The 24,709-nt window shown below is 36.8% G+C and overlaps 1 protein-coding gene across 1 annotated transcript in view; it reads right to left on the reverse strand.

Moving 5' to 3' along the window:
- Nucleotides 1–24,709, reverse strand: part of LOC147066822 (chymotrypsin-like elastase family member 1) — a 32,576-nt gene that overhangs the window by 2,196 nt on the left and 5,671 nt on the right. Inside the window, exons 3-9 of the mRNA XM_085954494.1 lie at nt 20,531–20,663; nt 15,685–15,830; nt 11,964–12,064; nt 8,418–8,567; nt 6,640–6,787; nt 3,070–3,201; nt 2,180–2,430 (exon numbers count right to left, since the gene is read on the reverse strand). Of these exons, the coding sequence (XP_085810620.1) occupies nt 2,260–2,430; nt 3,070–3,201; nt 6,640–6,787; nt 8,418–8,567; nt 11,964–12,064; nt 15,685–15,830; nt 20,531–20,663 (981 nt within the window). The 3' untranslated portion in view covers nt 2,180–2,259. The remainder of the gene's footprint in view (nt 1–2,179; nt 2,431–3,069; nt 3,202–6,639; nt 6,788–8,417; nt 8,568–11,963; nt 12,065–15,684; nt 15,831–20,530; nt 20,664–24,709) is intronic.

Consider the following 24,709-nt stretch of genomic DNA (forward strand, 5'->3'; position numbering starts at 1 on the left):
TACAAAAATGCATGATCGTGTTATTTATGTGCCAAAGTCAAACCATTCTGTACGTACAAGACAGCTGGAGATATCTATTTAAAATAGTATTTAATAAAAATCATTTTTTTTTATTACAAAACAAACGTAAGTACCTTAGTATTCTTATTTATAGTGTGTAGAAATAAATTGCTCTTTTGTGAATAGACTGGCTTATAAGATAATGAATGAAACCATAGATAATAATATAAAACTGAAAGCAAGACCATTATTATATTTGAAAAAAAATCTTCACATTTTCTCATTATTCCTAGTCCAGTGGCGAAGGGTGGAGATAAGCCGTTAACCGCCGTTAAACATAAATAGTACACATCAAACTTTGTTAGTCCAACGTATTTATTTTCATTGAACTAATACAGTTTACAGATGGTGGTTGTTAGTTTTTAAAATTCCATATTAAGGCGATGTCTTTACCTACCAGAGGCATCTAGCGGAAAAACACGAAGCTTGCAATTTGATACATTTTTCCGATCATTCCTTAGATTCATCACTTTCAACTCCTGACTCCTCTGTTTCGGCAGAGTTTCAGCACATGAGGACACCTTCATGTCATTAACTACTGACTACCCGTTGATGGGATCTGACCGAGCGAAGCTGTTTGCCAGGGTCCGTCCACACACGGACCCGATTGGCCACGCCGACTTGATATCAACCAAGCCCAACTTTGAGGCATTTGAAGAATTTGCTGCGTCATAATATGGAGGACGGAATAATTCCGATCCCTCCTTAGCTTCATCACTTTCAACTCCTGACTTCTCTGTTTCGGCAGAGTTTCAGTACACGGGTACAGAGGACACTTCATGTCATTAAAGATAAATGACGGCAGAGCAAGTCAAGATTCTTTTTATTTTCTAAAACTTTTTGTTTAAGCACTAAGGTGCACGGTTGCTACATCATTCCCGTGCAGCATCGTTTCGGGACAAGGAAGTGTGGCACTAAAATCTTTTTCATTCTGACACGTTTATAGCGTCATGGAAGGCAGCCGTGCACAAACCGCGGCTGCATATACATGGTGGGTGGAGATGGGGAAACTCAAATCATTGTATTAATTAATAAATATGTAAGTAGTATCTCAAAAAAAACATTAAAAATAAAAATATTTTTTTTTTCATTTTTAGTCAAAGATAAACTTAGAATTGTAAAAAAATGTGAATTTGTCGCACCCCTTCTTATTATTACATTATATTTTATGGTCATATTTATTATTAAAATTTAGTTTAGTAAGTTTTCTAAGCTTAATCTAAGAGATTGTTGACTAATTCATAGTTTTAATATTTTATATATTTATTTTAAAAACATCATTTTTTATAAAATTATAAATTTGAATAACTTGAAATCCATTTTAAAATTCTTAATAATACTACAGACGGCGATGGTTAGTTTTTTACAATTCGTTAAGCTCTGCGTAAGCCAAACCACAATCGATAAAAAAAATATGTATTCTTCTATCTATAAAATATTTAAAATAAAGCTCGATTATAAAAAATATATAAAAAAGCTTGATTTGATATAAATAAAAAGGATTTCAAGTTATACACATTTATACTTTTATAAAAATCGATGTTTTTAAAATAAATAAAAAATAATAAAACTATGAATTAGTCAAAAATCTCTTAGGAGATGCTTAGAAAACTTAATAAACTATATTTTAATAATAAATATGATCATAAAATATATTATGTAATTATAAGATAGGGTCCAATTCAACAAATTCACATTTGATTACATTTTTTACAATTGTAAGTTTATCTTTGACTTAAAATAAAAAATATTTTTCTTTTTAAGGTTTTCCGATACATATTTATTAATTAACACAATACACCCTCCTTCAACCGCCGTGTCTGTACAGCCGTGGATTATGCACGACCGCCTTCCACATCGCTGTGTTGCGACATAATGAATATGTAATTGCTCACATTTCGTCCCGAACGTAGCCGCACGGAACCGATTATTTGCAAACATGCACGTGAAATTGTAAATTATCAAAAAAAAATCTCAAATTGCTAGCTTCGTACTTTTCCGCTAGGTGCCTCCGGTAGGTAAAGACATCGCCTTAAATAATAATATGGAAAAATATACCTAGAATTGATAATACATTCCTAAATCTGGTTTCGACATAAGTATGATAAATAAAACTTACTTTAATATCAGGTGGGGTACGGCTGTTGCTTTGGAGATTGTAGTTTGAAGTTCCGCTCTCTTCCGTCTGCGACTTTATTTTTATGGCCAGACAATACTCTCAATCCACGGGATGTAGTGATCAACCCTTGTATAGACTGCTGGAAAGTTTGAGATTCCGCAGTCTACCCCTAACGATACAATTGCTACGACTGAGTATGTGCAGTATACAATATGATTGTTGTGGACTACGAGTGGCCCACCAGAATCACCCTAAATTCGAAAAAAAATATTGTTGTATGTATGGAACGCCATATTATTATGTAATACTAAATATTTATCAGCATATAGTGCACAGGTTACGTCAGCGTTCGAAATGGACAGAAACGCACCGGAGCGTAGCTGGGGCCCTATGTTAGAACTTGCGAGTGCCAGCTGCCCGGTCGACATGGCGTCATATGACATCATTGTGACGTACTACCGGAGTGATAATAGCATTCAAGAAAATAACGCTACTCAGACAGTGGCGCTATTCATTGTCACCATACACATATAGGTGTTTCATCGTAATAATATCTATGGGCGCTGGGCGGCATGCCTCGAGCATGTATTGGCTGACGTCGCAATTACGTCATGTCGTGTGGCACCAGACGACATGACGTAATTGTGACGTCGGCCAATACATGCTGCCCGCTCGAGCGTGTATTGGCTGACGTCACAATTACGTCATGTCGTCTGGTGCCACACGAGACGATAGTTTGGAAATCGCGGTGCTGTTCGTGTTTTTTTGTTATATTTATCGTACGCCAGGTGACGTCAATATTTTCATACATGCGCAATATATTACCGTATTAATTATTCCATATACCTAGCATAATACCTTTGTATTTATTAATAATGAACAATAGTTACCCAGCAGGAGTCATTTGTATCAGTACTGCCATAGCAGACTTGCCTGTCGTCCAAAATACCATAGGGCGCATTGAATTTGTCTATCTTATGATGTCGACTGCACACGTCGAATTGAAATAAATTCAATCTTGCCTGGTGGAAAAGGTATACAATAACAAAATATCAATGTCTGCCCTCAATTTTTAAAAAAAAATGCGATAGATGTCTTCTTTATCATTAGTCCATGTATGCTCTATGCGGCGCCCCGATGGCACCTTTGCGATGGACAGCGAAGAGTGTGCATCCATACTGCTGGAAGCTCTAATTCCACAGGACATACCTACGGCACATGAAGATGACAGAATCTGTCAACTAAGACTATCTGCAATCTTGCCGTTGGAGACTCACCATTCTCCTGAGCTTACCCAGTCGGAGGTGGGATTAATTTTTGATGGCCTCAGGGCAGGCAAAGCCCCCGGACCTGATGGGATCAGCAATAACAGTGGCTTCGAGCACCTCATGAGATAGTCGGGCTGTATGCTGACTGCATGAGCAGGGGCATCTTCCCGGACTGTTGGAAGAAGGGTCTCCTTAGGATTATACCAAAGATGAGCACACGACCACCACATGACCCAAAGGCGTACCGTCCAATCACTCTTCTGCCAGTGCTGGTTAAGATATTGGAGCGGTTAATCAGCAGAAGGCTGGAGGACCACCTTGAGAGAATCTACCCTATCTCGGAGAGGCAATTTGGTTTCAGACCCGGCAAGTCTACTGAGGACGCCATCAGATTTGCACAGAAATTTGTTGAGGACTCAGAAGGAGTCATTGTGGCAGGCTTCTTTTTGGACATAGCCGGTGCCTTCGACACCGCATGGTGGCCATTAATTCTATCTAAGCTTCGGCTCCGACAGATCCCGGGGGACCTCTTTGCCCTAGTGCAAAGCTATTTTAATAAAAGGGAAGTTATATACGACTCTAGCACTGAATTGATTTACAGGGAGACCACCATGGGGTGTCCGCAGGGTTCCGTGCTTGGCCCCTTGCTATGGAATATACTTTTTGACGATGTTTTGACGTTACCTCTGCCACCGGGCTGCGCGCTCGTCGCGTACGCTGATGACCTTCTTTTACTAGTTGGCTCGTCGAGCCGTCCGACACTCGAGCGCGTAGCTAAGGACGCATTATCGAGAATCCTTAACTGGGGTAAGCTTAATAAGCTTGCATTTGCACCTGGCAAAACGGAAGCTATCCTCCTCAAGGGCAGCTCAAGGATAAACATAAATAAGCGATCATCCGCAGTGCGCTTCGGCGACTCTGCTAGGTGACCTACTTGGGGGTCGTTCTGGACGAGAAGCAGGCCAACTCAGCCTATCAGAAGGTTGCTCGCCTGGCGGGCAACACTTGGGGCCTAAAGCCTCGGGCCCTGAGAATCGCCTACGAGGCTATATTCATGGGCATCGCTGGCTATGCCTTCAGCGTGTGGCAGACCAAAGCCTCGCTGACAATTGTGAAGAGGGCTCTGCTTAGCGGACAGAGGGCTGCTCTGATTGGCCTTACTAAGGCCTATAGGACCACATCTTCGGATGCCCTGGCGGTCTTTTCGGGGGTCTTTCCCCTCGACTTGCACGTTCAAATTAGAGGATCGATCACTCTCCTTATGAGGAGGATCAATACAACTCTTGCCGGTGTCCCTCTGATACCGCCATCGAGAGTGGAAGGCGTGAGCTACAAAATGACTGTATCTGAGCTGGTCTACAAGACCGCATATGCGGCATGGCAGGCGAGATGGGTGGCCTCCTCTAAGGGCCGCCAGACTTTTCTATACTTTCCAGATGTCTCGGTGAGACACATGACGAGGAAACTGGTGCCGACCCACTGGACTAGTCAATTCATGACTGGTCATGGAAACTTTGCGGCCAAACTGCAGGGGTTTGGTTTGGCAGGGCATGGGTCGGGTTGCTCATGTGGACACGACCAGCAGGACGCAGAGCACGTCCTGTGGGACTGTCCACTTATGGGCCCCAAACGAGCGGAGTTTTTTGCCCGGGTCCAACCCCATTCGGGCCCAATAGGACACGCGGACATGGTGGCAACCGAGGCCAATTTTGCGGCCTTTACTAAATTCGCCAGAGCGTACGGGGGGCGGGACATTCTCGACTCCCCTTGCGACTCTTCAAATTAAAGTCACTGATAGTTGCCATATAAATTAACATCATGCATTTCTTGCACTTCGGTGCAAGGTTGCATCACCAGTCCCGTGCGGCTCTGCTCGGGACAAAATGAGGGCTTAAATTCTTTGATCTGGCACACGTAAGGGTTATGTTAGCCGGCCGCGTATGACGTGGCTGCATATACATAACGGGAGCGGAGGTGGGAATTTACACACCATGTTCTAGTCCATGTATGCTCCTAAGTTGGAGCTTATTGACAAAATGCCCACGCGCCTCCAAAAATCCACTCGCCAGTTTTCTTGTGACTTCCCAGGTCATGCCATGCCAGCATTCCATGCATACCCTTGATGGTATTTTGCGGACTTCCAGGATGCTGGTATTCGATTGGCTTATAGTCAGTTAGGCTAGGTCCAGCGTCACTTCTTCTCTCCCAATGTGATGAGATGCTGCTTAGAGAAACTCAGTATATCACACTGAGCTTTCGTAACGTGGCGCAGAGAGATATCTAAATCTCTTAGATACAGGGCTAGTGCAAGTAAATCCTCTCAAATTAATGTAATTGGTGATCTACAGAACATTATAATTTAATACAATTAAAATGTGGAAGTCAGTCGCCATGAGCTAAGGCTCTGAAGCACGGTACGCTTTATTACTTTATGACGATCATGTTATAAAACCTGAATAACACAAAGTGCGACGAGTATTGCACCAATATGACTGTAATGCACAAACATGGCAAACTTGAACGCATATTATGATACAGACTTACCTGACTACTGAAAATAACATATTCATTATGAATAATATAAATGAATACGACAGTAATTAAATTTGTGTTATTCAAGACGACGAGCTATATGAGGTTAGAATTTCTTTACAAGTTGACATTTCAAAAATAATGTGTTGCTGTTTTAGAGACAAATACATAATATCTAATTGAATTATTTTTCTCCCAAATGGTCCAAGATCCAACCGTCCGGCTTGATTTGTTTGATTCAGTTTGGTTCGATTAGCTGTAACATAGCTTTTATAATATTATTATCCTCCTTTTAATAACTAGAGGTTCCGTACGAGAAATCTTGTCTTGAGAATTCTCGAGAAATTACCACATAATAAAAGAAAATTGCTACCTACCAGAAAATAAATATAACAAAAAATATCAAAAGTAATTTGAAACGGAAAAAGAAAGCCGCTGGTCCGCCGACTTTGATCTGAAATGGGAACTCTTAATTTTCCTGAGGAAAAAACATACGGGACTTTGAACCGGAGCGGAATTTTCTAAAATCTAAAATGTTCTTTAATTCGAGAATCCTCGAATCTCGATAAACGAAAAACATCGAGAAATCAAAAGATCTACTTTCAGGTCATATACTCAGCTTGCATGCGAAAATACTATCGTATGTGTGTATGTTTTTACCTTTTGTAGACGATTACTGGTCTTCTCTCCTCTTGGATGAGCAGCAGTTTTTTTACGAGTTTCACCCCATCCAGTTACAGTTACTGTGTCAAAATTCTTTTTTTCTACCTGAAGACATGCCGGAAATATTGAATTATCGAAGCGTACTCTGAAAACAACAAGAAAAACTGTTAAAAAAAAATTGTGAAACGTACATACCAGAGGCTGAACTGGGCAGGCCATGTCCAGCGCAAGCCTGAGTCACGGATACCGAATAAGATCCTCGAAGTTAATACAGGGGGAAAAAGGCCAGTGGGAAAGCCACGCACACGATAGGATGACAACATTACAAAGGATGCCAACCAGCTGCTAAAAACCATGAACTGGAAAAGACGTGCGGAGGACCGTTCCGGCTGGAGGACGGTGGTGGAGGGGGACAGGGCTCGACTTGAGCTGTAGCGCCATCGAAGAAGAAGAAACGTACATATCGCCAACATCTGATTAGCTCCACGTGGGCAGATTGATGCCAGTGCCCATAGCTAAATAACTGACCTTCTTAGCTCAGGGTTAACGAACTTTTTAACGTACACGTGCCAAAATTTCCCAAATATTATTTTAAAAATGAAAAACATGGTTTTAAAAAATTCTATTAAAAAAGTTTAAATGAGTTCTTGAGGTTCTATCTTTCACCGTGTTTCCAGCCGAAGGAATATCTTTTATTGTTTGAATAATTTTTTCCTGGTTTTCAAATGGTTTTGTGAATAACGATGACGCCACATCGACGTATTCGACACATTGCAGACGAGACGAGTTTTGATGTGTGAGCCGGCTAACGTAACTTAACGCAACCAATTCGTGAGAAAATTTAAAAGGGGGCCTCCGAAAAATTAAAACATGCCACTCAGTTTAGACTATGTATATTGAAATTTTAAAAAAAAGATACATATTTCTCACAAACTGAGTGGAACATAGGTATTGCCGGGTTTAGGTCGAAATCCCGAAGGCCGAAATCCCGAATGCTGAAATCCCGAATGGCCGAAATCCCGAAAGCCTAAATCCCGAAAGCCGAAATCCAGAAAGCCGAAATCCCGAATACCGAAATCCCGAACGCTGAAATCCCGAATGGCCGAAATCCCGAATGGCTGGAAGAACCGGAAAGACAGAATAATTAGACAGAAATGACAAATTTTACTCACATCTTTGATGCATTATGAAAATAGCCGATAAACTGGATTATTTGTTAGGTTAACCTAACCAAACCTAACCTAACCCAACCTAACCTAACCTAACCCAAACTAACAAATAATCCAGTTTATCGGCTATTTTCAAAATGCGTTTTCCGCTGTATTCCGTATAACCGAACAGTACCGTCCTAGTATTTTACGATACCGAAATATCGGTTTTAAAAATCAGACAATACCGATTAGGTATTGAAAGAGGAAACAAAATATATCAATTAACATAAAAGGCTTAACAGGACTGTATTTTTTTGTCGGGTTACGCGATTTCTGGTTTCCTTCCGTGGGCCTTCATCGTCCTTGGTGACCAACAATGACACATGCTATAATATATTAATATTTTAAAGAGATTTTCACATTATATATTATATTAATTGGTAGATCCTTCTGTTTTTTACAATTATTTTATGAATACCGGTATTCAATAGTAAATACCGAAATACCGGTGTTGGCATTATCAATGGGCATTGCAATCCCTAATGCTATCGAAGGCGCCTATGATGAGAATCACCTTCAAAATTTCATGATAATATATAAACAATATAACAAGTGTATACTTACTCTCTGTCAAGTTGCCACAGTGCAATGTCATGGTATTTCATACCACTATAATCTGGATGCCTACTGATGTTCGTAACACTGAACATATTCCGTGGATTGATAGGATCGTCAAGTGCAGGTGATCCTAGCAGCACCAGATAATTCACATTTCTGTAAGTAATGGAAACAAAATATAATAACTACGTAAAAATTAGTTTTGGTGACTGACTTTAATAATAATTTGCTGTCACCAAAGCTTATGTAGGTAGATCATCTCAGTAATGAAAACAAATATTACTGTATATAAATATGTATTAGGTATTGATACCAAAATAATACCACTTCGTAATTGCTTGTGAAGCGAATCTGTATGGTTTTTGATAGTATGAAACTGTCCGCTTGATTTTAATTGTATACAGTCGAACTTGGTTATTACGAGGAAGATGGGACCGACTGAATTTGCTCATTATAAGCGTTACTCTTATATCAGAGAATAGATACAGTCGAACTAGGTTATTACGATCACGGAAATAACGAGATCTCGGGTGTAATGAGGAAACATTCGTTGACATTTTAGTTTATGATTTTCTCCATACATTTATTCATTTTTATAACTAGCTACTTCTCGGGTATACCGAGCAAAACTGTTGATGTGTCGATCGTTTAAAAACAACATTTTCGACCCTAAGCAATAAAATCCGATCGATGCCGCCAGGATTGGATTATGTTTATGACCAGGGGCGGCTCTACCTTAAGGGTTCGTAGGGACCATCCCCACATCGTTATCATATCAAAATATAATATTGTCATAATATACCTACCTTCTTAATTACATAATTAAATGTACTATTTAATTTATTTTATCTATCTAAACCTGTCGCAATTTTATACATATATGTGTTGTTGGTATACAAATAAATTAAGTTATGATTGTTAATTATATAATAACTCAATGATGATGATTACATGGTATTAAAACAGTTAATTAATTTAAATCCGCTCTATTTCACCACGGTGCCACATATGTACAAATTAAAAAAGTTATGGCGTCTATTTTTCGATGACCGGGGTCACTCAGTCCCATCCCGTCGCCACGGTACAAATCCCGTTCTACAAAGAATGTGAATGCATTAGCGTTAGTATACGCATACTAGGGAGCGAATCAAATAACCCCTAGGTGAGTAAAAATTCTTGCCGTATGTGGTTGTTCAAAACTGATAATGATAAGTCTATAATAATAATTAAGTTTACATTTTTAAGCACGCTTTTTAGATGTGATTAGGTAACGACTCAGATAATCATATTATTTATTCTGAAAAATTACTCATTTCCTCATTTATAAAATTATATTATTATAAGTAGCTTGGTGCATAATGTATAATATGAAAAAGTAGGTAGGTATGTATATTAATAATGGCTAAACCCCACCACCTAGAAAGTCGTCGAGCCGCCACTGTTTATGACACTAGTTAAGTGTCTAAGTACCTAATTGGTGTTTTCGCCGACAACATTGAAAAAGTATCCACGCATATGGTTGAAATAGCATCTAAAAATTCAAGCTTTGTGAAGTCAGCAGGTACCTACCAGCGTCGACGGCTCAGCACTTCATTACAATAAACAACTTATTTTGTAGTTTATGAATGCCATGCTTGTTTCGGGGATTTTTACGATGTTTTTAGATGTTTTATGTTCTATGCTTAAATAGAACGTGGCGCGAAAAATGCTATATAAAGAGTAATGCTTATAACGAGCAAATTCAGTCGGTTCCATCTTCCTCGTAATAATCAAGTTCGACTGTATTTTTAAATGAGCCATTACATAACACAAAAAGTAAAAAAAAGTCAAAAATAACAAATCTGAAAACATAGTAAAAATCCCCGAAACAAGCATGTCATTCAGAAACGACAAAGGAAGTTGTTTATTGTACCTACTGACTTGACACAAACCTTGGATTTTTTACTTATTTCAACCATATGCGTGGATACCTTTTTCAATATTGTTGGCAAAACACCAATTAGGTAGGTACTTAGCACTTAACTAGTGTCATAAACGTAATCAGATTCCAGCGGCATCCTGTCCGGTTGGATTTTATTGCTTAGGGCGAAATGTTTTTAAACGATCGACATTTTAGCTCGGTGTAACCGATAAGTAGCTCGTTATAAAAGTGAATAAATGTATGGAGAAAATCATAAACTAAAATGTCAACGAATGTTTCCTCGTTACATCCGAGATCTCGCTTTATCCGTGATCGTAATAACCGAGTGCGACTATATTTCATATGGTTTTAGGACAATCAAGGTTTACTGTTTAATTGAAATCCAACATAATATGCCTCACTGATTACAGAGCGATTTATGGTGAAGAATGTAATTTTTTACCATTTATAACATTATATTGTAAATTTTATAAACAAATTATCAATCAAAATGTATCGTGTTATTAAATATTATTGACTACCTAATCAAATTTGAAATATTATATGGTGATATATTATTAAAATGTGTTAAACCTAATTTATTGTATTGATTTATTATATACGTTAGAGTTGAGAGTGTCCGTTGTCAGTGTGTGTTTGCCTTTGGTGAGTATACACAGCGCCTGAAGATACCAAAAGGCGAAACCCGGGTCGCAAAAAGCGACTCAAATGGAATAGTGCAAAAATAAATCCCATTAGAATTTATTTCATTTTTAATGTTAAAACTATCGACCGAATGTACTTGATGGAATTTGAATATAAATTCTAATATATTTAAGTTTTGTACTATTCCATGTGAGTCATTTTTTGCGACCCGGGTTTCACTTTACGGCATCTTCCAAGCACTATGTGCATTCGTCAAAAGATATATCATTAAAAATGTCTACGTCTCTCGGGAGTCGGGAGTGCATTGACCAGCGCCCAGCAGTACTGCCCTCGCTATTGGTGCTTAATAAGCCTGACATGAGGGAAACCGTTTTAATCCAAAAGAGGTTATGGCTGCGACCAACTATCTAATTGCTGGGTGCATATAATTTCAAATTTATAGAATATCAGGATTGGAAAGTATACCACGTGAGAGCAGAGAAAATGCTTTTAGAGCATAATAGCGCCTGTACACGTGCAAGGATTTACTGGCAGCAATAGTGCTTCTTTAAAACTATCATGCCAATAGGTAACTGTTTACACATAACAGTGCTGACTGTCTCTCCAATTCATTCTTTAAGAGTAAGCGAGACGAGATGTTGTAATTTTTATGATACTATTTTGACAGCTAGTGAAAATCGGTCAACCTGAAAATTCGTTTTTTTGCCGACAGGTTCGCCACTATCGTTCTACCGCGCAGAATTGTCACATGAAAATTCAGAAGCTTCCAATCTTCATGCATTCAAAGATTCGTGCATGCAATCTTGCCAACTGCAGGATAATACATGTTTACCCATACATTTTCTTACTGTCAACAGTAAATCCATGCATGTGTAAAGGAGGTTTAAGTGACCTACGAACTTCGATAGAACGAAAGGCGAGCAAGTCTTGAAGAAAGTTAGTTGGAAAATACATTATACACATTGAAATCAAGATGTGGATATTACCTCCTAATACAATGAGCTGCGGTAAGCACCCAACGTTCGTTGATGAGTGTGCCACCGCAAAGCAATTGCATTGCGCGATCTTGCATGTAACCCAGGATCGCCTACAAATAATAAAATATTATTTTTTATTATCGGCTATAATCTAGATCAGTGGTCTAAAAACTCAATAAGGATGAGAGCTACTTTCAGAAATTGAAATTGTCTGGTGAGCTACTTATACATTGTTGTTTTTATTTAATAAAACGCAATTTTTGTTGTACTTATTCCACTTTTAATCAAGAGATTAGGACCGGTTTCGTCCGCTTCAGAAGGACATTTTCAACTGAATACATTTTTTTAAAACAATATTTATCAAACAAAATTCAAAGCGATAGAAATAATATAACAATAGGTACATAAATAATTATCCGTCCAATAATACCTTCCCAATAACAGATTAATTTAAAACTAATGAGGTTGGACATTAATACGGACGAAACCGGCCCTAATCTCTTGATTAAAAGTGGAATAACTACTACAAAAATTGCGTTTTATTAAATAAAAACAACAATACAATGCAGTTCCACCATGAATTGACAGTTAACAAAATAAAAGAAACTACTTATACATATTCCTTTATATTTTTTATCATCGTCCTTTATCGTACCATACGTCATAATATTATTATATTACTTAAAATAAATTAGGACATCAGACTTCCAATAAAACATAAAATGCGTAAGTAATTTAATTATTTATTTATAGACAAATAATGATTGAAATTGAATTGAATTATCTTGAAATATGTGAGTAAAGGTAAAAATAATTTTTAAATAGAATGGCATTCCCCTTTCTCCACATTTGTTTCAATTATCGGTGAGTACCTTGTCACACCCTTCTGAGTGCAATTATCAAAATGTACCGACATCTGTGAGTCGGTTTCTACATTTAATTTTAACCACCTTCATAGTGGAAAACGTTGATTCACATAAGTAGGTGGAACAAAACAATGCCTTCATTTTGAGCGCAATTCTGACTAAAATTGGACACTAGGACGTAAGGCCATACAGATTTTACAGTTGACGCAACACTAAGCGACAAATCACATTTAAATTTACAAATATGATAAAATATCCTACGCGAGCTACCAAAAATGGCGCCGCTAGCGACCGTTTGGCGATCACTGATCTAGATGAAGATGTTATATCAGACCACGCGCACACGGTATATGTGCGTATGTACTGATGCGACAGGTCATAATAATCGGAAATTGACCACTACACCAGTAGTTTTAACCACAGGGCAGTTGTATAATTACTAGAATCAGGCGCACACACAAGGGTCCGGTCGCTAGTCTACTTGCATCTTCTCGGGTCATGTCAGCAACACGTATGTACTATTTAGTGGTCTTGGCTTGAAGAAAGGTTAGGTTAGGTTGAAACTATTTTAAGACATTCTTCACATGTGACCGATCAAGGTCCATTGTTGATTCTTCATCGTCTGTTCTTGAGGCTATACAGTCGCTGTTTCTCTTCGTAAGGTCACAGCCGTACTCCGAACATTACCATTCGGATTGCAAGTGCCAGCTTCCGTGGTATGTACCCTGGGTAATAAAGTTGTCGATGATCACTAATCAGACAGAAATCTGGACATTGCACAACACATTTCTTTTCTTCGTGTTTATCTTCAAGCCAAAGCAACACGACTTGTTATGCAGCCTGTTGATTCTCTGCAGTGTTTCCCAAACTTTCGACATCTGTGTACCAATAATTCTATAATTTTCGTAACACTACTCAGTGTCCTTAGCCAAAAAAAAAATCATATACTACTTACTTAACAATCAAAATATTTTTTTCCTTTTTTAGTAAGTACATAAACAAAATACCTAATAATAAACGAAAAATTAAATTCATTCATAATAAAATATAAATAAAAGTTATATTATAAAAATAACATTCACTATAATCAATGAGAAGAATGAAATTGTTTATATTGAGACAGATCATCACAATTTGGTTCCAGGTTGTTAATTTTAATATGAGGTGCGGTTCCACATCCAAAAGCCTGTTCCTTTTTTTGACTTAATATCTACAAATAATGCTGAAAAAGCAACTTCAACTGAAGTTGGAAAAGGCAAGATGTATTTCAGGACTTTTTGTGTTAAAACTGGATACATATGTTGCATTTGCAACCAGAATGATATTAAAGTACACTCCTTATATTTATTTTTCAAGAATCCGTCTGAAGCTTATTCCAACAATTGCTCTTCTTCCGCATGTGATAAACCTTCTAGCATGGATTTTGTATTGATGTCGTATTAATGCTTGTTGCACCAGGCGCAGCCAAAGCCGCTGCAGCGTGTACTCCCACCAAACTCTTCCCGTAACTTAGGGGGTACGCGTACCACACTTTGGGAAACACTGCCCATTGTATGCCCCGATTGATTTGTCACTTGTACTGTAGATCTCAAAGCTTCACCCTGAAGTTGACAGTTGTAACTGGAAGTCGAAGGGGAGGAAGTGGGTTGAAGAGAAACGAAACAAGAAACGCAATCCCGCGTAATTCCAGTCGTGGTTCCAAAAAATTTTATGGTAATGTCAACAATTCTGACACAACATTATTTGTTGTTACTTGATATTCTATACAAAAACATTGATGGTCAATATATGACGGGCCACATTCTGTATGTGGATTGCGCAATTATTTAAATATTGTACGTCCAATAGCCAAGTCAACACTCGGGACTTTTCCGTACGTCTCACGAATTGAACACAGGGCATGTGTCGTCGGCTCTCAAATCGGTTTCAAAATGGCCGCCATTTTGTGATGAAAGTACTAGCGCACCGCTATCCGACCGTTTTGGATTTCTGTTCAACACTCCAGCGACTTTGTATTTTTTCGGGAAGATTCGGGTTGTTCGTGGAGTTGCTAGTCGATTGATATATATTTTATTTTAGTCTGTAGGTAGTCGAAATAGACAATGGTTGATCATATTATATTATTGGTAATAAAATAATTTTTTTTTCGAATTTCAAAATGTCATCTGAGATGACATTATCTTTTATTGAACGAATGTCGACAGTAAAAGGGATTCATCTAATCTGCGTATGCACAAAACTTCTCGGTGTAAAACCAGAATTTAAAAGTTGAAGAGGAATTGGGTGATGAAATGACTAAATGTGGACTTAGCTATTGGCGCATTTAGTGATGTAGAGGCCCGACGCAACCCATGCGCTCACTCTTGGTGCATCAACATGCAGCATGTCCCGCGTCACGCAGAAATGCTGCGCTATGTTTCGGCGTCACGTAGACTCTATGTTGCGCGTCATGAAGCGGGACATTTTGTCCCCTAGTGAGTACGAGGCACAAGCGAAGTGACAACGTGCAACATGTCCCGCGTCACGTTGAAAAACCTCATATGTTGCGTGCAACGTTGGGAGACACCGCGAAACGCTGCGGCGGCATGTAGACTCAATGTTGCACGTCATGTTGCAGGAAATTTTGTCCCCTAGTGAGTACGAGGCACGAGCAAAGCGACAACGTGCAACATGTGCCGCGTCACGTTGAAAAGACGCATATGTTGCGCGGAACGTTGGGGGAGAGCACGCAACGTTGCGGCGGCATATACACTCAATGTTGCGCGTCATGTTGTAGGACATTTTGTTCCCTAGTGAATCCAAGGCGTAGAGCTTATTTTATTAGGGCCACTGCCATCAGGTATAAAATAAATAGCATCACTAACCATGTATGGGAATTCATTTTCCTCGGCGTCCACCCCATTAATCACAAGTGTGTTACCAGTACGAGTGCACGTGTCTTGTCGTTCTCTAGCAAAGTCCAGAATTTGCGGTGCGCATTTAAATATTTTATTTGCGAGGTCTATGCAATCTATAAAAAAACATTAAATCAATGAGTAATTAGTACCTACTATATTGGTTATATTGGTGAAAAAGTAAAACTATCGGGTGTGTTGGGTGTGCAACTACACTGGGAAGAAAGAAAGGAATGGCATTTTATTAAACAAATTGTTAACATAACCCAGCACAAATGTGCGAGAGAAGACAACAGTGGCGAAGAGTGGAGGTAGGCTATTAATATCCGATATAAATAGTGCACATTAAACTTTGTCAATTACACGTTTTTGTTTTCACTGAATTAACACTACAATTATTTACAGATGGTGTCGGTTAGTTTTTAAAATTAAATTATACCCTGTGAAAATCAAGCCATAATAGATAATAGTCAAAAAATATCCATAATTATGACATTAAATCATACATAATTTTGGATATTTTATAGATAGAATACTTAATATTTTTATATATGGCTTCGTTTAAGCAGGGTTTAATGGATTTTAAAAACTGACTAACAACATGTGTAATAATATTAAATTACTTAATTAAGAATATATATTTTATATTCTTAATTCAACGAAAACAAATAAATACGAATGAAAAAGTGTGCACAATTATGTCGGATTGCCCAAAGCATACCAAAACTATAATGGTTTGACTTAGGCAGGGCTTAATAATTGATGTTTTTAAATTAACCAACTCCATCTCTAAATTACTGTAGTCTTAGTTGAATAAAAACAAATACGTATAACTGACAAAGTTTAATATGCACTATTTATGTCAAATCTTAACATTCACTGGAAGACACCCATATGTCAGTAGCGAAGGATGGAGGTAGGCTGTTAAGATCCGTCATAAATAGTGCATTTAACACGCCATTGTATTGACATACATACACGCAATTAACATGCATATCGACAAGCCATTAATAATACACATTAAACTTTGTTAGGAATATGTATTTGTTTTTATTGAACATAGACTACAATTTACAGATGATGTTGGTTAGTTTTTAAAAATCTATTAAACCCTGCCTCACCCAACCCATAATAGTTTAGTGCACTTTGGGAGATACAACAAAATTGTGCACACTTTTTCATTCATAATTATTTGTTTGAATACATATTATTACACATATTGTTGGTTCATTTTTTTAATTCATTAAAACTCTGCCAAACTATAATAGATAAAAAATATTATTCTATCTATAAAAAATCCAAAGTTCTGTATGACTTAATTACATAATTTTAGATATTTTATAGATAGATGAGTATTTTTTGACTACTATTTATTATGGCTTGGTTTCGCAGGGTCTAATTGAATTTTAAAACCTAGCCTACACCTTTTATAAATTGTTGTCTTATTTCAATGAAATCAAATATGTATGGCTGACAAAGTTTAGTATGCACTAATTATGGCGGATCTTAATAGCTTACCTCCACCCTTTGTCACTGCTATATGTACATATACCGGTGCAACCACATGACGTCCCGTGAGGGTAGGCAGGTCATGCGTCATATAAGGTCGACGCGTTTGAAAGGGCGGTGAATAAAGTAACGAGTAATGGCGGTTTTCTTTGAAGCAGACAACATGGTCACTTTATTAAGCTCAAATTACACCAACAAACACTCAAGTCGATCGTCTGCGCCGATCGCCACCAATCATGAAATGTAAAAATGAAAACAGAGTAATAATATAAAGAGAGTGGGTATTTTTCGGCAAAATGAAGCCGTGTTTCTCGCGTTTAACGCACAGTAGAACCTTAATTTTATTATTATTAACTTAATTGTGGAACGTTATACCATCATGTTACTTCTCAGTACGGCTACCAAATTTAAACACAACATAGTTAAATATATATATTTTTTTACTAAATTAACTAAAAGTAATTAGGCACAAAAACAATAAATTTCAGCAAAACATGCTCGCAGTTTTTAAATGAATGTAATCATTCAAATCGATATTTACCGACAACGTTTATAAAAAATATTTAATTCAGCCGTAGAAATAATTCTATCTTAGGTACCTACTGTAACGCATCTTGCGGAGATATAAGCGTGCCGAATGCTTTCTCATTCGTACTTATGGTTTGTTTTTGTTCAGGCCTTGAATAATTCATATTTTTTGCTAACAACTCAATAGATCAGCGATTTCCAAACTGAGAGGCGCGAAAAGTTTAACACAATTAATGTAGCCACAGGTTTGCAGTTTGCAAATGCATAGTTTTTTAAACGGCCGCTAGTTATAAACTACATAAAAAAACAGTCATATGAAAGGTTGTTTGCAAACCTGTCTGAAAATATGGAGACAAATTTTATAACACCTCACTTCAATAATATTGTGAAGCGCGTTGGCTATCTCGTGAAAAAATTAAATAAAATGGTCAAATCATAATGTTAATAAATGTTGAAATTTGAGGCAAATTTGTTTAGGAACGACAATTTTGTTGTTAAACTTGTCTATTTGGTTGAAATTTCAAAAAAAAATGAGTGAATTAATTAATGCAAAGACCACTAATGCATTCACTGATTTAAAAAGACAAAGTGAAGGCATTCATAAAAATTGGAGCTTTGGAAAAAATTAGCTCGCCATGTTTCCACTTATGATTTCTGCGCCAGATATATTGAAGCAAACAAAAATATATTTACTGAGTTCTTGGTTAGTTGTAAAAAAAGTCGCCATCGGCGCTGCTTTGTTTCAGAATTAATAAATATTTTAAATATGTGGTTGTGCGTTGCAATTTGACGTGATACCTATATGATGATAACTCCCGTGTATAATGTGGGAAACACTACATTAGAGCACCATAGTGCCCTTAACCTCAGCGATAAGTAGGTGGGCCCACCAAAGTTCCTGGCCTGGGGGCCGGCTTCAGGATGTGGGGCCCATGATAGAATCCATTTGTCAATGAACGATGATGAATTTGGATTGACTACTATTGAAATTGATTGTGCTAATAAACAAGCACATTCATCGCATGAAAAACAAATTAATTTAAAAATGAATATACATAATATAAGTAGTTATTCAGTAAACCTTGTTTATTTTAATTTTTTATATATTTTTTTACATTAGTACATTGTTGACTATTTAAAAAGGTGACTGTATTATTTATTGAAATAAAGGGGGGGAGGCGCTTTAGATTTTTTTTTTAAAGGGAGGCGTAGTAACATAAAGTTTGGAAACCACTGCAATAGATGATGATCAGCGTGAGTATCTGCCAGTGTAATGAGACCATAGACCAGCGATTTCCAAACTGGAAGGCGCGCCTCCCTGGGGAGCTGCGGAGGGTTGCAAAGGGAAGCGCGAAAAGTACACAAAACACAATAATTAATGTAGCCACAGGTTTGCAGTTTGCAAATGCATAGTTTATAAAACGGCCGCTAGCTATAGACTACATAAAAAAGCAGTCCTATAAAAGGTTGTTTTCATTTTAGTATTAGTACATTGTTAACTATTTAAAAGGGAGTCTGTATTATTTATTGAAATAAATGTGGGGGAGGCGCCAAGATTATATATAATTTGAAGGGAGGCGTGGTAACATAAAGTTTGGGAACCACTGCAATAGATTATAATTGTTGATCGGCGTGAGTGTCTGCCAGTGTAATTTGACCTTTATCGGCGCGATTAAAAGATGTATAAGTCAGAGACATTGACTGATTTGGAGGCCTACCACGATTAAAAAAAATAATTTTCCAAATAAATTCAAATGATTTGATTTTTTATCTATAAATTACATACCTACTTACATGCATTACTTGATTGCATTTAACTGAATTTATTCGCGTATGTAAACTCATTTTTCACAAATAATCACAATACACACATACATCAGTATATATGCCAACTACAATTTGACAAATAGCCTTCATGAATAATTTATATTCTTTGGATAAATATGGTAAGTATATATATTGCTATTATTTAATAACTGTATTACTGTTATGAACTATTTATTTGGATGCTACCTTATTTTTTTCTGAAAGATTACCTACGTCATTTGCGTAAAAGAAAATCGCTGATAAACAAATGCATAGTAAGAGGGGTTGCGAATTCCAATATGGAGAAGTCGAAATACATAAAAATGTCATAGACAAAACCCTGGAAAATCTGAGTACAATCAGTGACGTCCTTAGATAAAATTCCGCCCCTGGGCAGCACCAACATTTCGCCCCATTTCTTTATACAGTATTTTGTATCATCCGTGCGCGGTGTCGTTTTTCGTCACCATGGATGTCGAAGAGCAACGGAAGTAAACTAGACATCGCGAACTCGACAACAGTCCTGTTAAACCTTTTATGTTAATTAATACATTTTTTTTCAACCTTTGTGTTGAATTTTTGAATGGAAAGATATTTTCGTTTTTACTAAGTTTATGTAGTTATTTCTATATATACCAAATGATACTCCTCGACTTGCCGCCCTTCGAGTAACTGCCGCCCCCAAGCGACGCTCAATCAGCCTACCCCCACGGGACGTCACTGGGTACAATCTCTAATATGCAATAAAAATCATTAAAATTCTTCATGAATATTATTATCTAATGAGTCGGACAGCGTCAGAGGTGAATCTCATTTTGAAGAGTTGTATTTTTTCATCCATTATTTACCAGCTTTCAGTATTGCATGGCTTGCTCACCCTCACCAAATATTTCTGTGTACAGGTGAGTATCTACTATAACTATCTAGTAGGTAAATGAAAATATATGGTGCAATTTGAAAATAGTAATCTTACAATCCCATGCTTTTCCACCACCCTTAGTCACTTTAACAGCATAGTCTGGTAGTGGCTGGCAGTTATCTTCCGGCACTGGTGCGTATCCACCGCCACCTCGAGGGCAGCATACAATGGGAGCATCACCGCAGAACTAGCATAAAAGGAAATTAATTTTATTATAAATGTATCACAAAAACCAAGCTAAATAATACGGACATACAAAAACAATTTGAAGAGATCTTAACGTTGCATTTTTTAAAAGCTATAAAGTTGGCCTTTGTGGCGACCACGTCGGATGGCCCGATAACATCAACAGCTGGTTGGATCGACTTGAGGATCTCTTCCCTCTCGGTGTACATTCTCGGATATTCCCAAAGGATGTGGCTTGCATCCTGTAGTTCGACTACACCAGTCAGTTTTTAACTGGCTACGGTGTATTCGCTGCCAAGTTCTTAGAGCTTGGACTTGTCACCCGACCAACATGTCTAAGGTAAAGACAGAAGAAAGTAAAGTGGGAGGGGCGTAGTAAAGTTGATAGTAGACGCAGAGGGGGGCAAACTTTTTGGATGGAGGGCCAAATTCAAGAATTCAAAATGAGCGGCGGGCCGCAAGTAAAATACCATATTTAGATATACACTATTTTTTATCACGAAAAATAAGCATTACAAAAAAAATAATGATAAGAATGAAACTGTTGTACATTTTTTTAATATTTTTTTTAAATTCAGGTGTTAATTTTGTAATTGATATTCTCAAAACTGCTTGTAAACGGGCATCGGAGATATTTGATCGTAAAGAATTTTTATTGAGGTTCATGATCGAAAATGTTTGTTCACATATATAGGTTGATCCAAAAATAACGAACATTTTTCTTGCATAATCTTTAAGTTGGTCGAATTTGTCTGAATTAAGTGCATTGTAAAATTTGGATATTTCTTCACGACGATGCAATTATCTTAAATCAGTGTCACACTGCAGATTAATAATCTCAAGTTGTAGCTCTGTCGGTACATTATCAATATCTATTGAAAATGGTTCACGTACTATTGCTAAACAAATTTTAATCTATTGTCAATATTTTTTAAAAATTTATAAAAAAGTTGTTCGTTATCAGAAGTACAATAATTAATAATGGCGGGCCGCAAAAAAATACCCGGCGGGCCACATGCGGCCCGCGGGCCGCAGTTTGCCCCCCTCTGTAGTAGAGTATATGCTTCATAACTTTGCACTCCGGCTCTCGGATGAAAATGATGTTATATATCTATTCTAAAAACATTTTTTACATATTATATTATCGACAGTCGAATTTGGTTATTACGAAGAAGATGGGACCGACTGAATTTGCTTGTTATAAGCATTACTCGTTATATCGTTATAAAACATTTTTCGCCCCACGTTCTATTTAAGCATAGAACATAAAACATCTGAAAACCATCGTAAAAATCCCCGAAACAAGCATGGCATTCATAAACTACAAAAGAAGTTGTTTATAAATTATAATGAAGTGCTGAGCCGCCGGCGCTGGTAGGTACCTGCTGACATCACAAAGCTTGGATTTTTTACATGCAATTTCAACCATATGCGTGGATACTTTTTCAATGTTGTCGGCGAAAACACCAATTAGGTACTTAGGCACTTAACTAGTGTCATAAACGTAATCCGATCCCGGTCTAGTTAACTGCCCGGTCGGATTCTATTGCTTAGGGTCTACTATATAGATGTCTGATTTTGTGTTGTTTGGTGTGAGTATCCAACATCTATTAATTTATGCAGAAGGTTGCGTTGTCTGTGTGTGATATTATTATTCTTCGGGACACGGTTGATAAAAGACGCAGCGTTGATATTGTTTGTTTTATATTGTGGTAAAACATTTAAGATTAGCACGGCATTAAGGAAAACTGTCACATTGATATTGATGATTGTTACGCAAGATTTACATTATGATTTTAATAATTGTATTGGATATTCACGGAGTTGCGCGTGAATATTTGACTGTACAGTTCAAGGCCGAAAATGCAACTGAATTGTTGACTGTCATTTTCGCATAGTATTATCGTATGTTCTACAAATGAACATAGACAATAATACCTCGGTTGTAGAGTTAGGTAAACCTTTACAGGTCAAAAATGTTGTTTTTAAACGATCGACACATTAACAGTTTTGCTCGGGATACCCGAGAAATAGCTCGTTATAAAAGTGAATAAATGTATGAAGAAAATCATAAACTAAAATGTCAACGAATGTTTCCTCATTACATCCAAGTTCGACTGTATTTATTTTCTTATTACTACATATATTATTATACAAGTGAATATCACTTGATCTAATTTTATGCAAGGTAATCAGGCAAGGAGGCGTATCAGTGTAGTAAAAAGTGCAAAGTTATAAAACGTATACTCTACCACCGCTGATGTAAGTGAAGGCTGATAATATTATCTGCTGAGATCTTCTTCGTCAACTATTGAATAAAGACGGATTTACAGAGAGAAGGGTGTATTTTATTTTCCAGATTATCTACTTAGATTACCATACTTTTAGTATACATGAATACGTGTATTTATTAAGGCGCTAAGTACCAAAAACATAAAAACTGTCATTTTTATAGAAAAATGTTCTACATACCAACACCAATAACGTCAACTATGGTCTAAGTGCCTCAAGCAAGTCAAAAAAATACAGCAAAATATTTAAATCTGGTGACGTTGTAAGTCCGTTGGCGTGTTTTATTTATAATGGTGTAAGTACCACTGCAGTGATCAACGGCATTCAATATAAAATGGCTGATGATGGTGTGTTGACACTTGCTAGTTCTTAATTCCTAAAATTATGGAAGCTGCCGAGATTGCTTCACACTGTGAAACCAAATTTTTCAAAATGTCTGCTTCATGCAATTTTACTGCAATGACTCAGTATTTTTTAACCACAGGCAATACTACTTTTTGGTACTTAGTGCCTTAATTAATACACGTATTCACATGTTAAAGTGTATAGGTACATGAATAAATACTTATAATCCAGCTTAAAATATAATACTAATAAACCGGCGAGCAGCCGTCCTGCCGAGGGACAGAAAATCGAATGTTATAACTAGGCTTAAGATTTTTAGGTGCTAAAAAATGAATAATAGGTAAATACCTAAAATATGTAGATATAATTGGAAAATATGTTATTAAAATTTCATAATTATGTGCTAAAAAACCAAAAACAGATGCTAAAACTTTAAGTATTACAATAAATTATGTATATTTCAACAGTTTAATTTATTATTTATTCACAAACAGAAAACGCTTTATTACGATAAAAAATAAAATAATGCTTCAAACTTTCGAAAGTGAACCTTTGACGATTTGATCTTAGCAAATTTTTATATATGGAAAAAACTTCTTTCCACTTCTACAGCTGATGTTATTATTGCGTATGTAAATGAAACTATTTCTGAAGTAGAAAAATTGAAACATCTGAGGCATCTGATGGATTTTCCTGGACAGCTTTAATATTCTGCAGCGTTTGAAGTCCAGTATTTTTTATTTAAAACACTATTTAATTTTGTACTTATTTTTATTCCAATTGGTCCAGGAACATTTTCTTATTTTAGCAGCAGTATTGTTTAAAATACTAATTTACTCCACTAGTGACTTTGTAGATGATTCTAACATTTCAATTGTGTTTACTAGAGTTATTGTGTTAATTAATTCTGTGTTTATGTGAAAATATGTGCTTAAATCTAAAATATGTAGTTATCCAAAAGTATTTAAAAATAGGGCTTAAATGTTTCAAAATTGTCTGTAACAGATGGATATTTTTTTGTGGGGCCATTCAAAAAAAGTATTTAAATAGGTACCTAAAAATCCTAAGCCTAGTTATAACTATAATAACAAGACAACATAAAGCATGACGTTTTTAAAGGGTCTATTCTATATCAAAGGCTGATTTCGTCCGCTAAAACCGCTAACTAGGATATGTTTGTATCAAATTATTAACACGTATTGTAACAATTATAATAAGCCGGTATTAATGGTTGCAATAAATGATATATGTTAACGGCATGCCCCCTGCCGGTGCTAAAATTTAGAGCATGAGCGATAGAGAGAGAGACAGTTTCGACTGATTAACTGATTACAATACAATTACAATTATAATATTTCAATATAAAATGTATGTAACAAATACTAACACATTATCACATTAGCACGTTAG

The sequence above is a fragment of the Rhyacophila brunnea genome, unplaced genomic scaffold, assembly GCF_057557595.1.
Source record: "Rhyacophila brunnea isolate RB1 unplaced genomic scaffold, BYU_Rbru_1.0 scaffold_4, whole genome shotgun sequence".
NCBI lineage: Eukaryota > Metazoa > Arthropoda > Insecta > Trichoptera > Rhyacophilidae > Rhyacophila > Rhyacophila brunnea.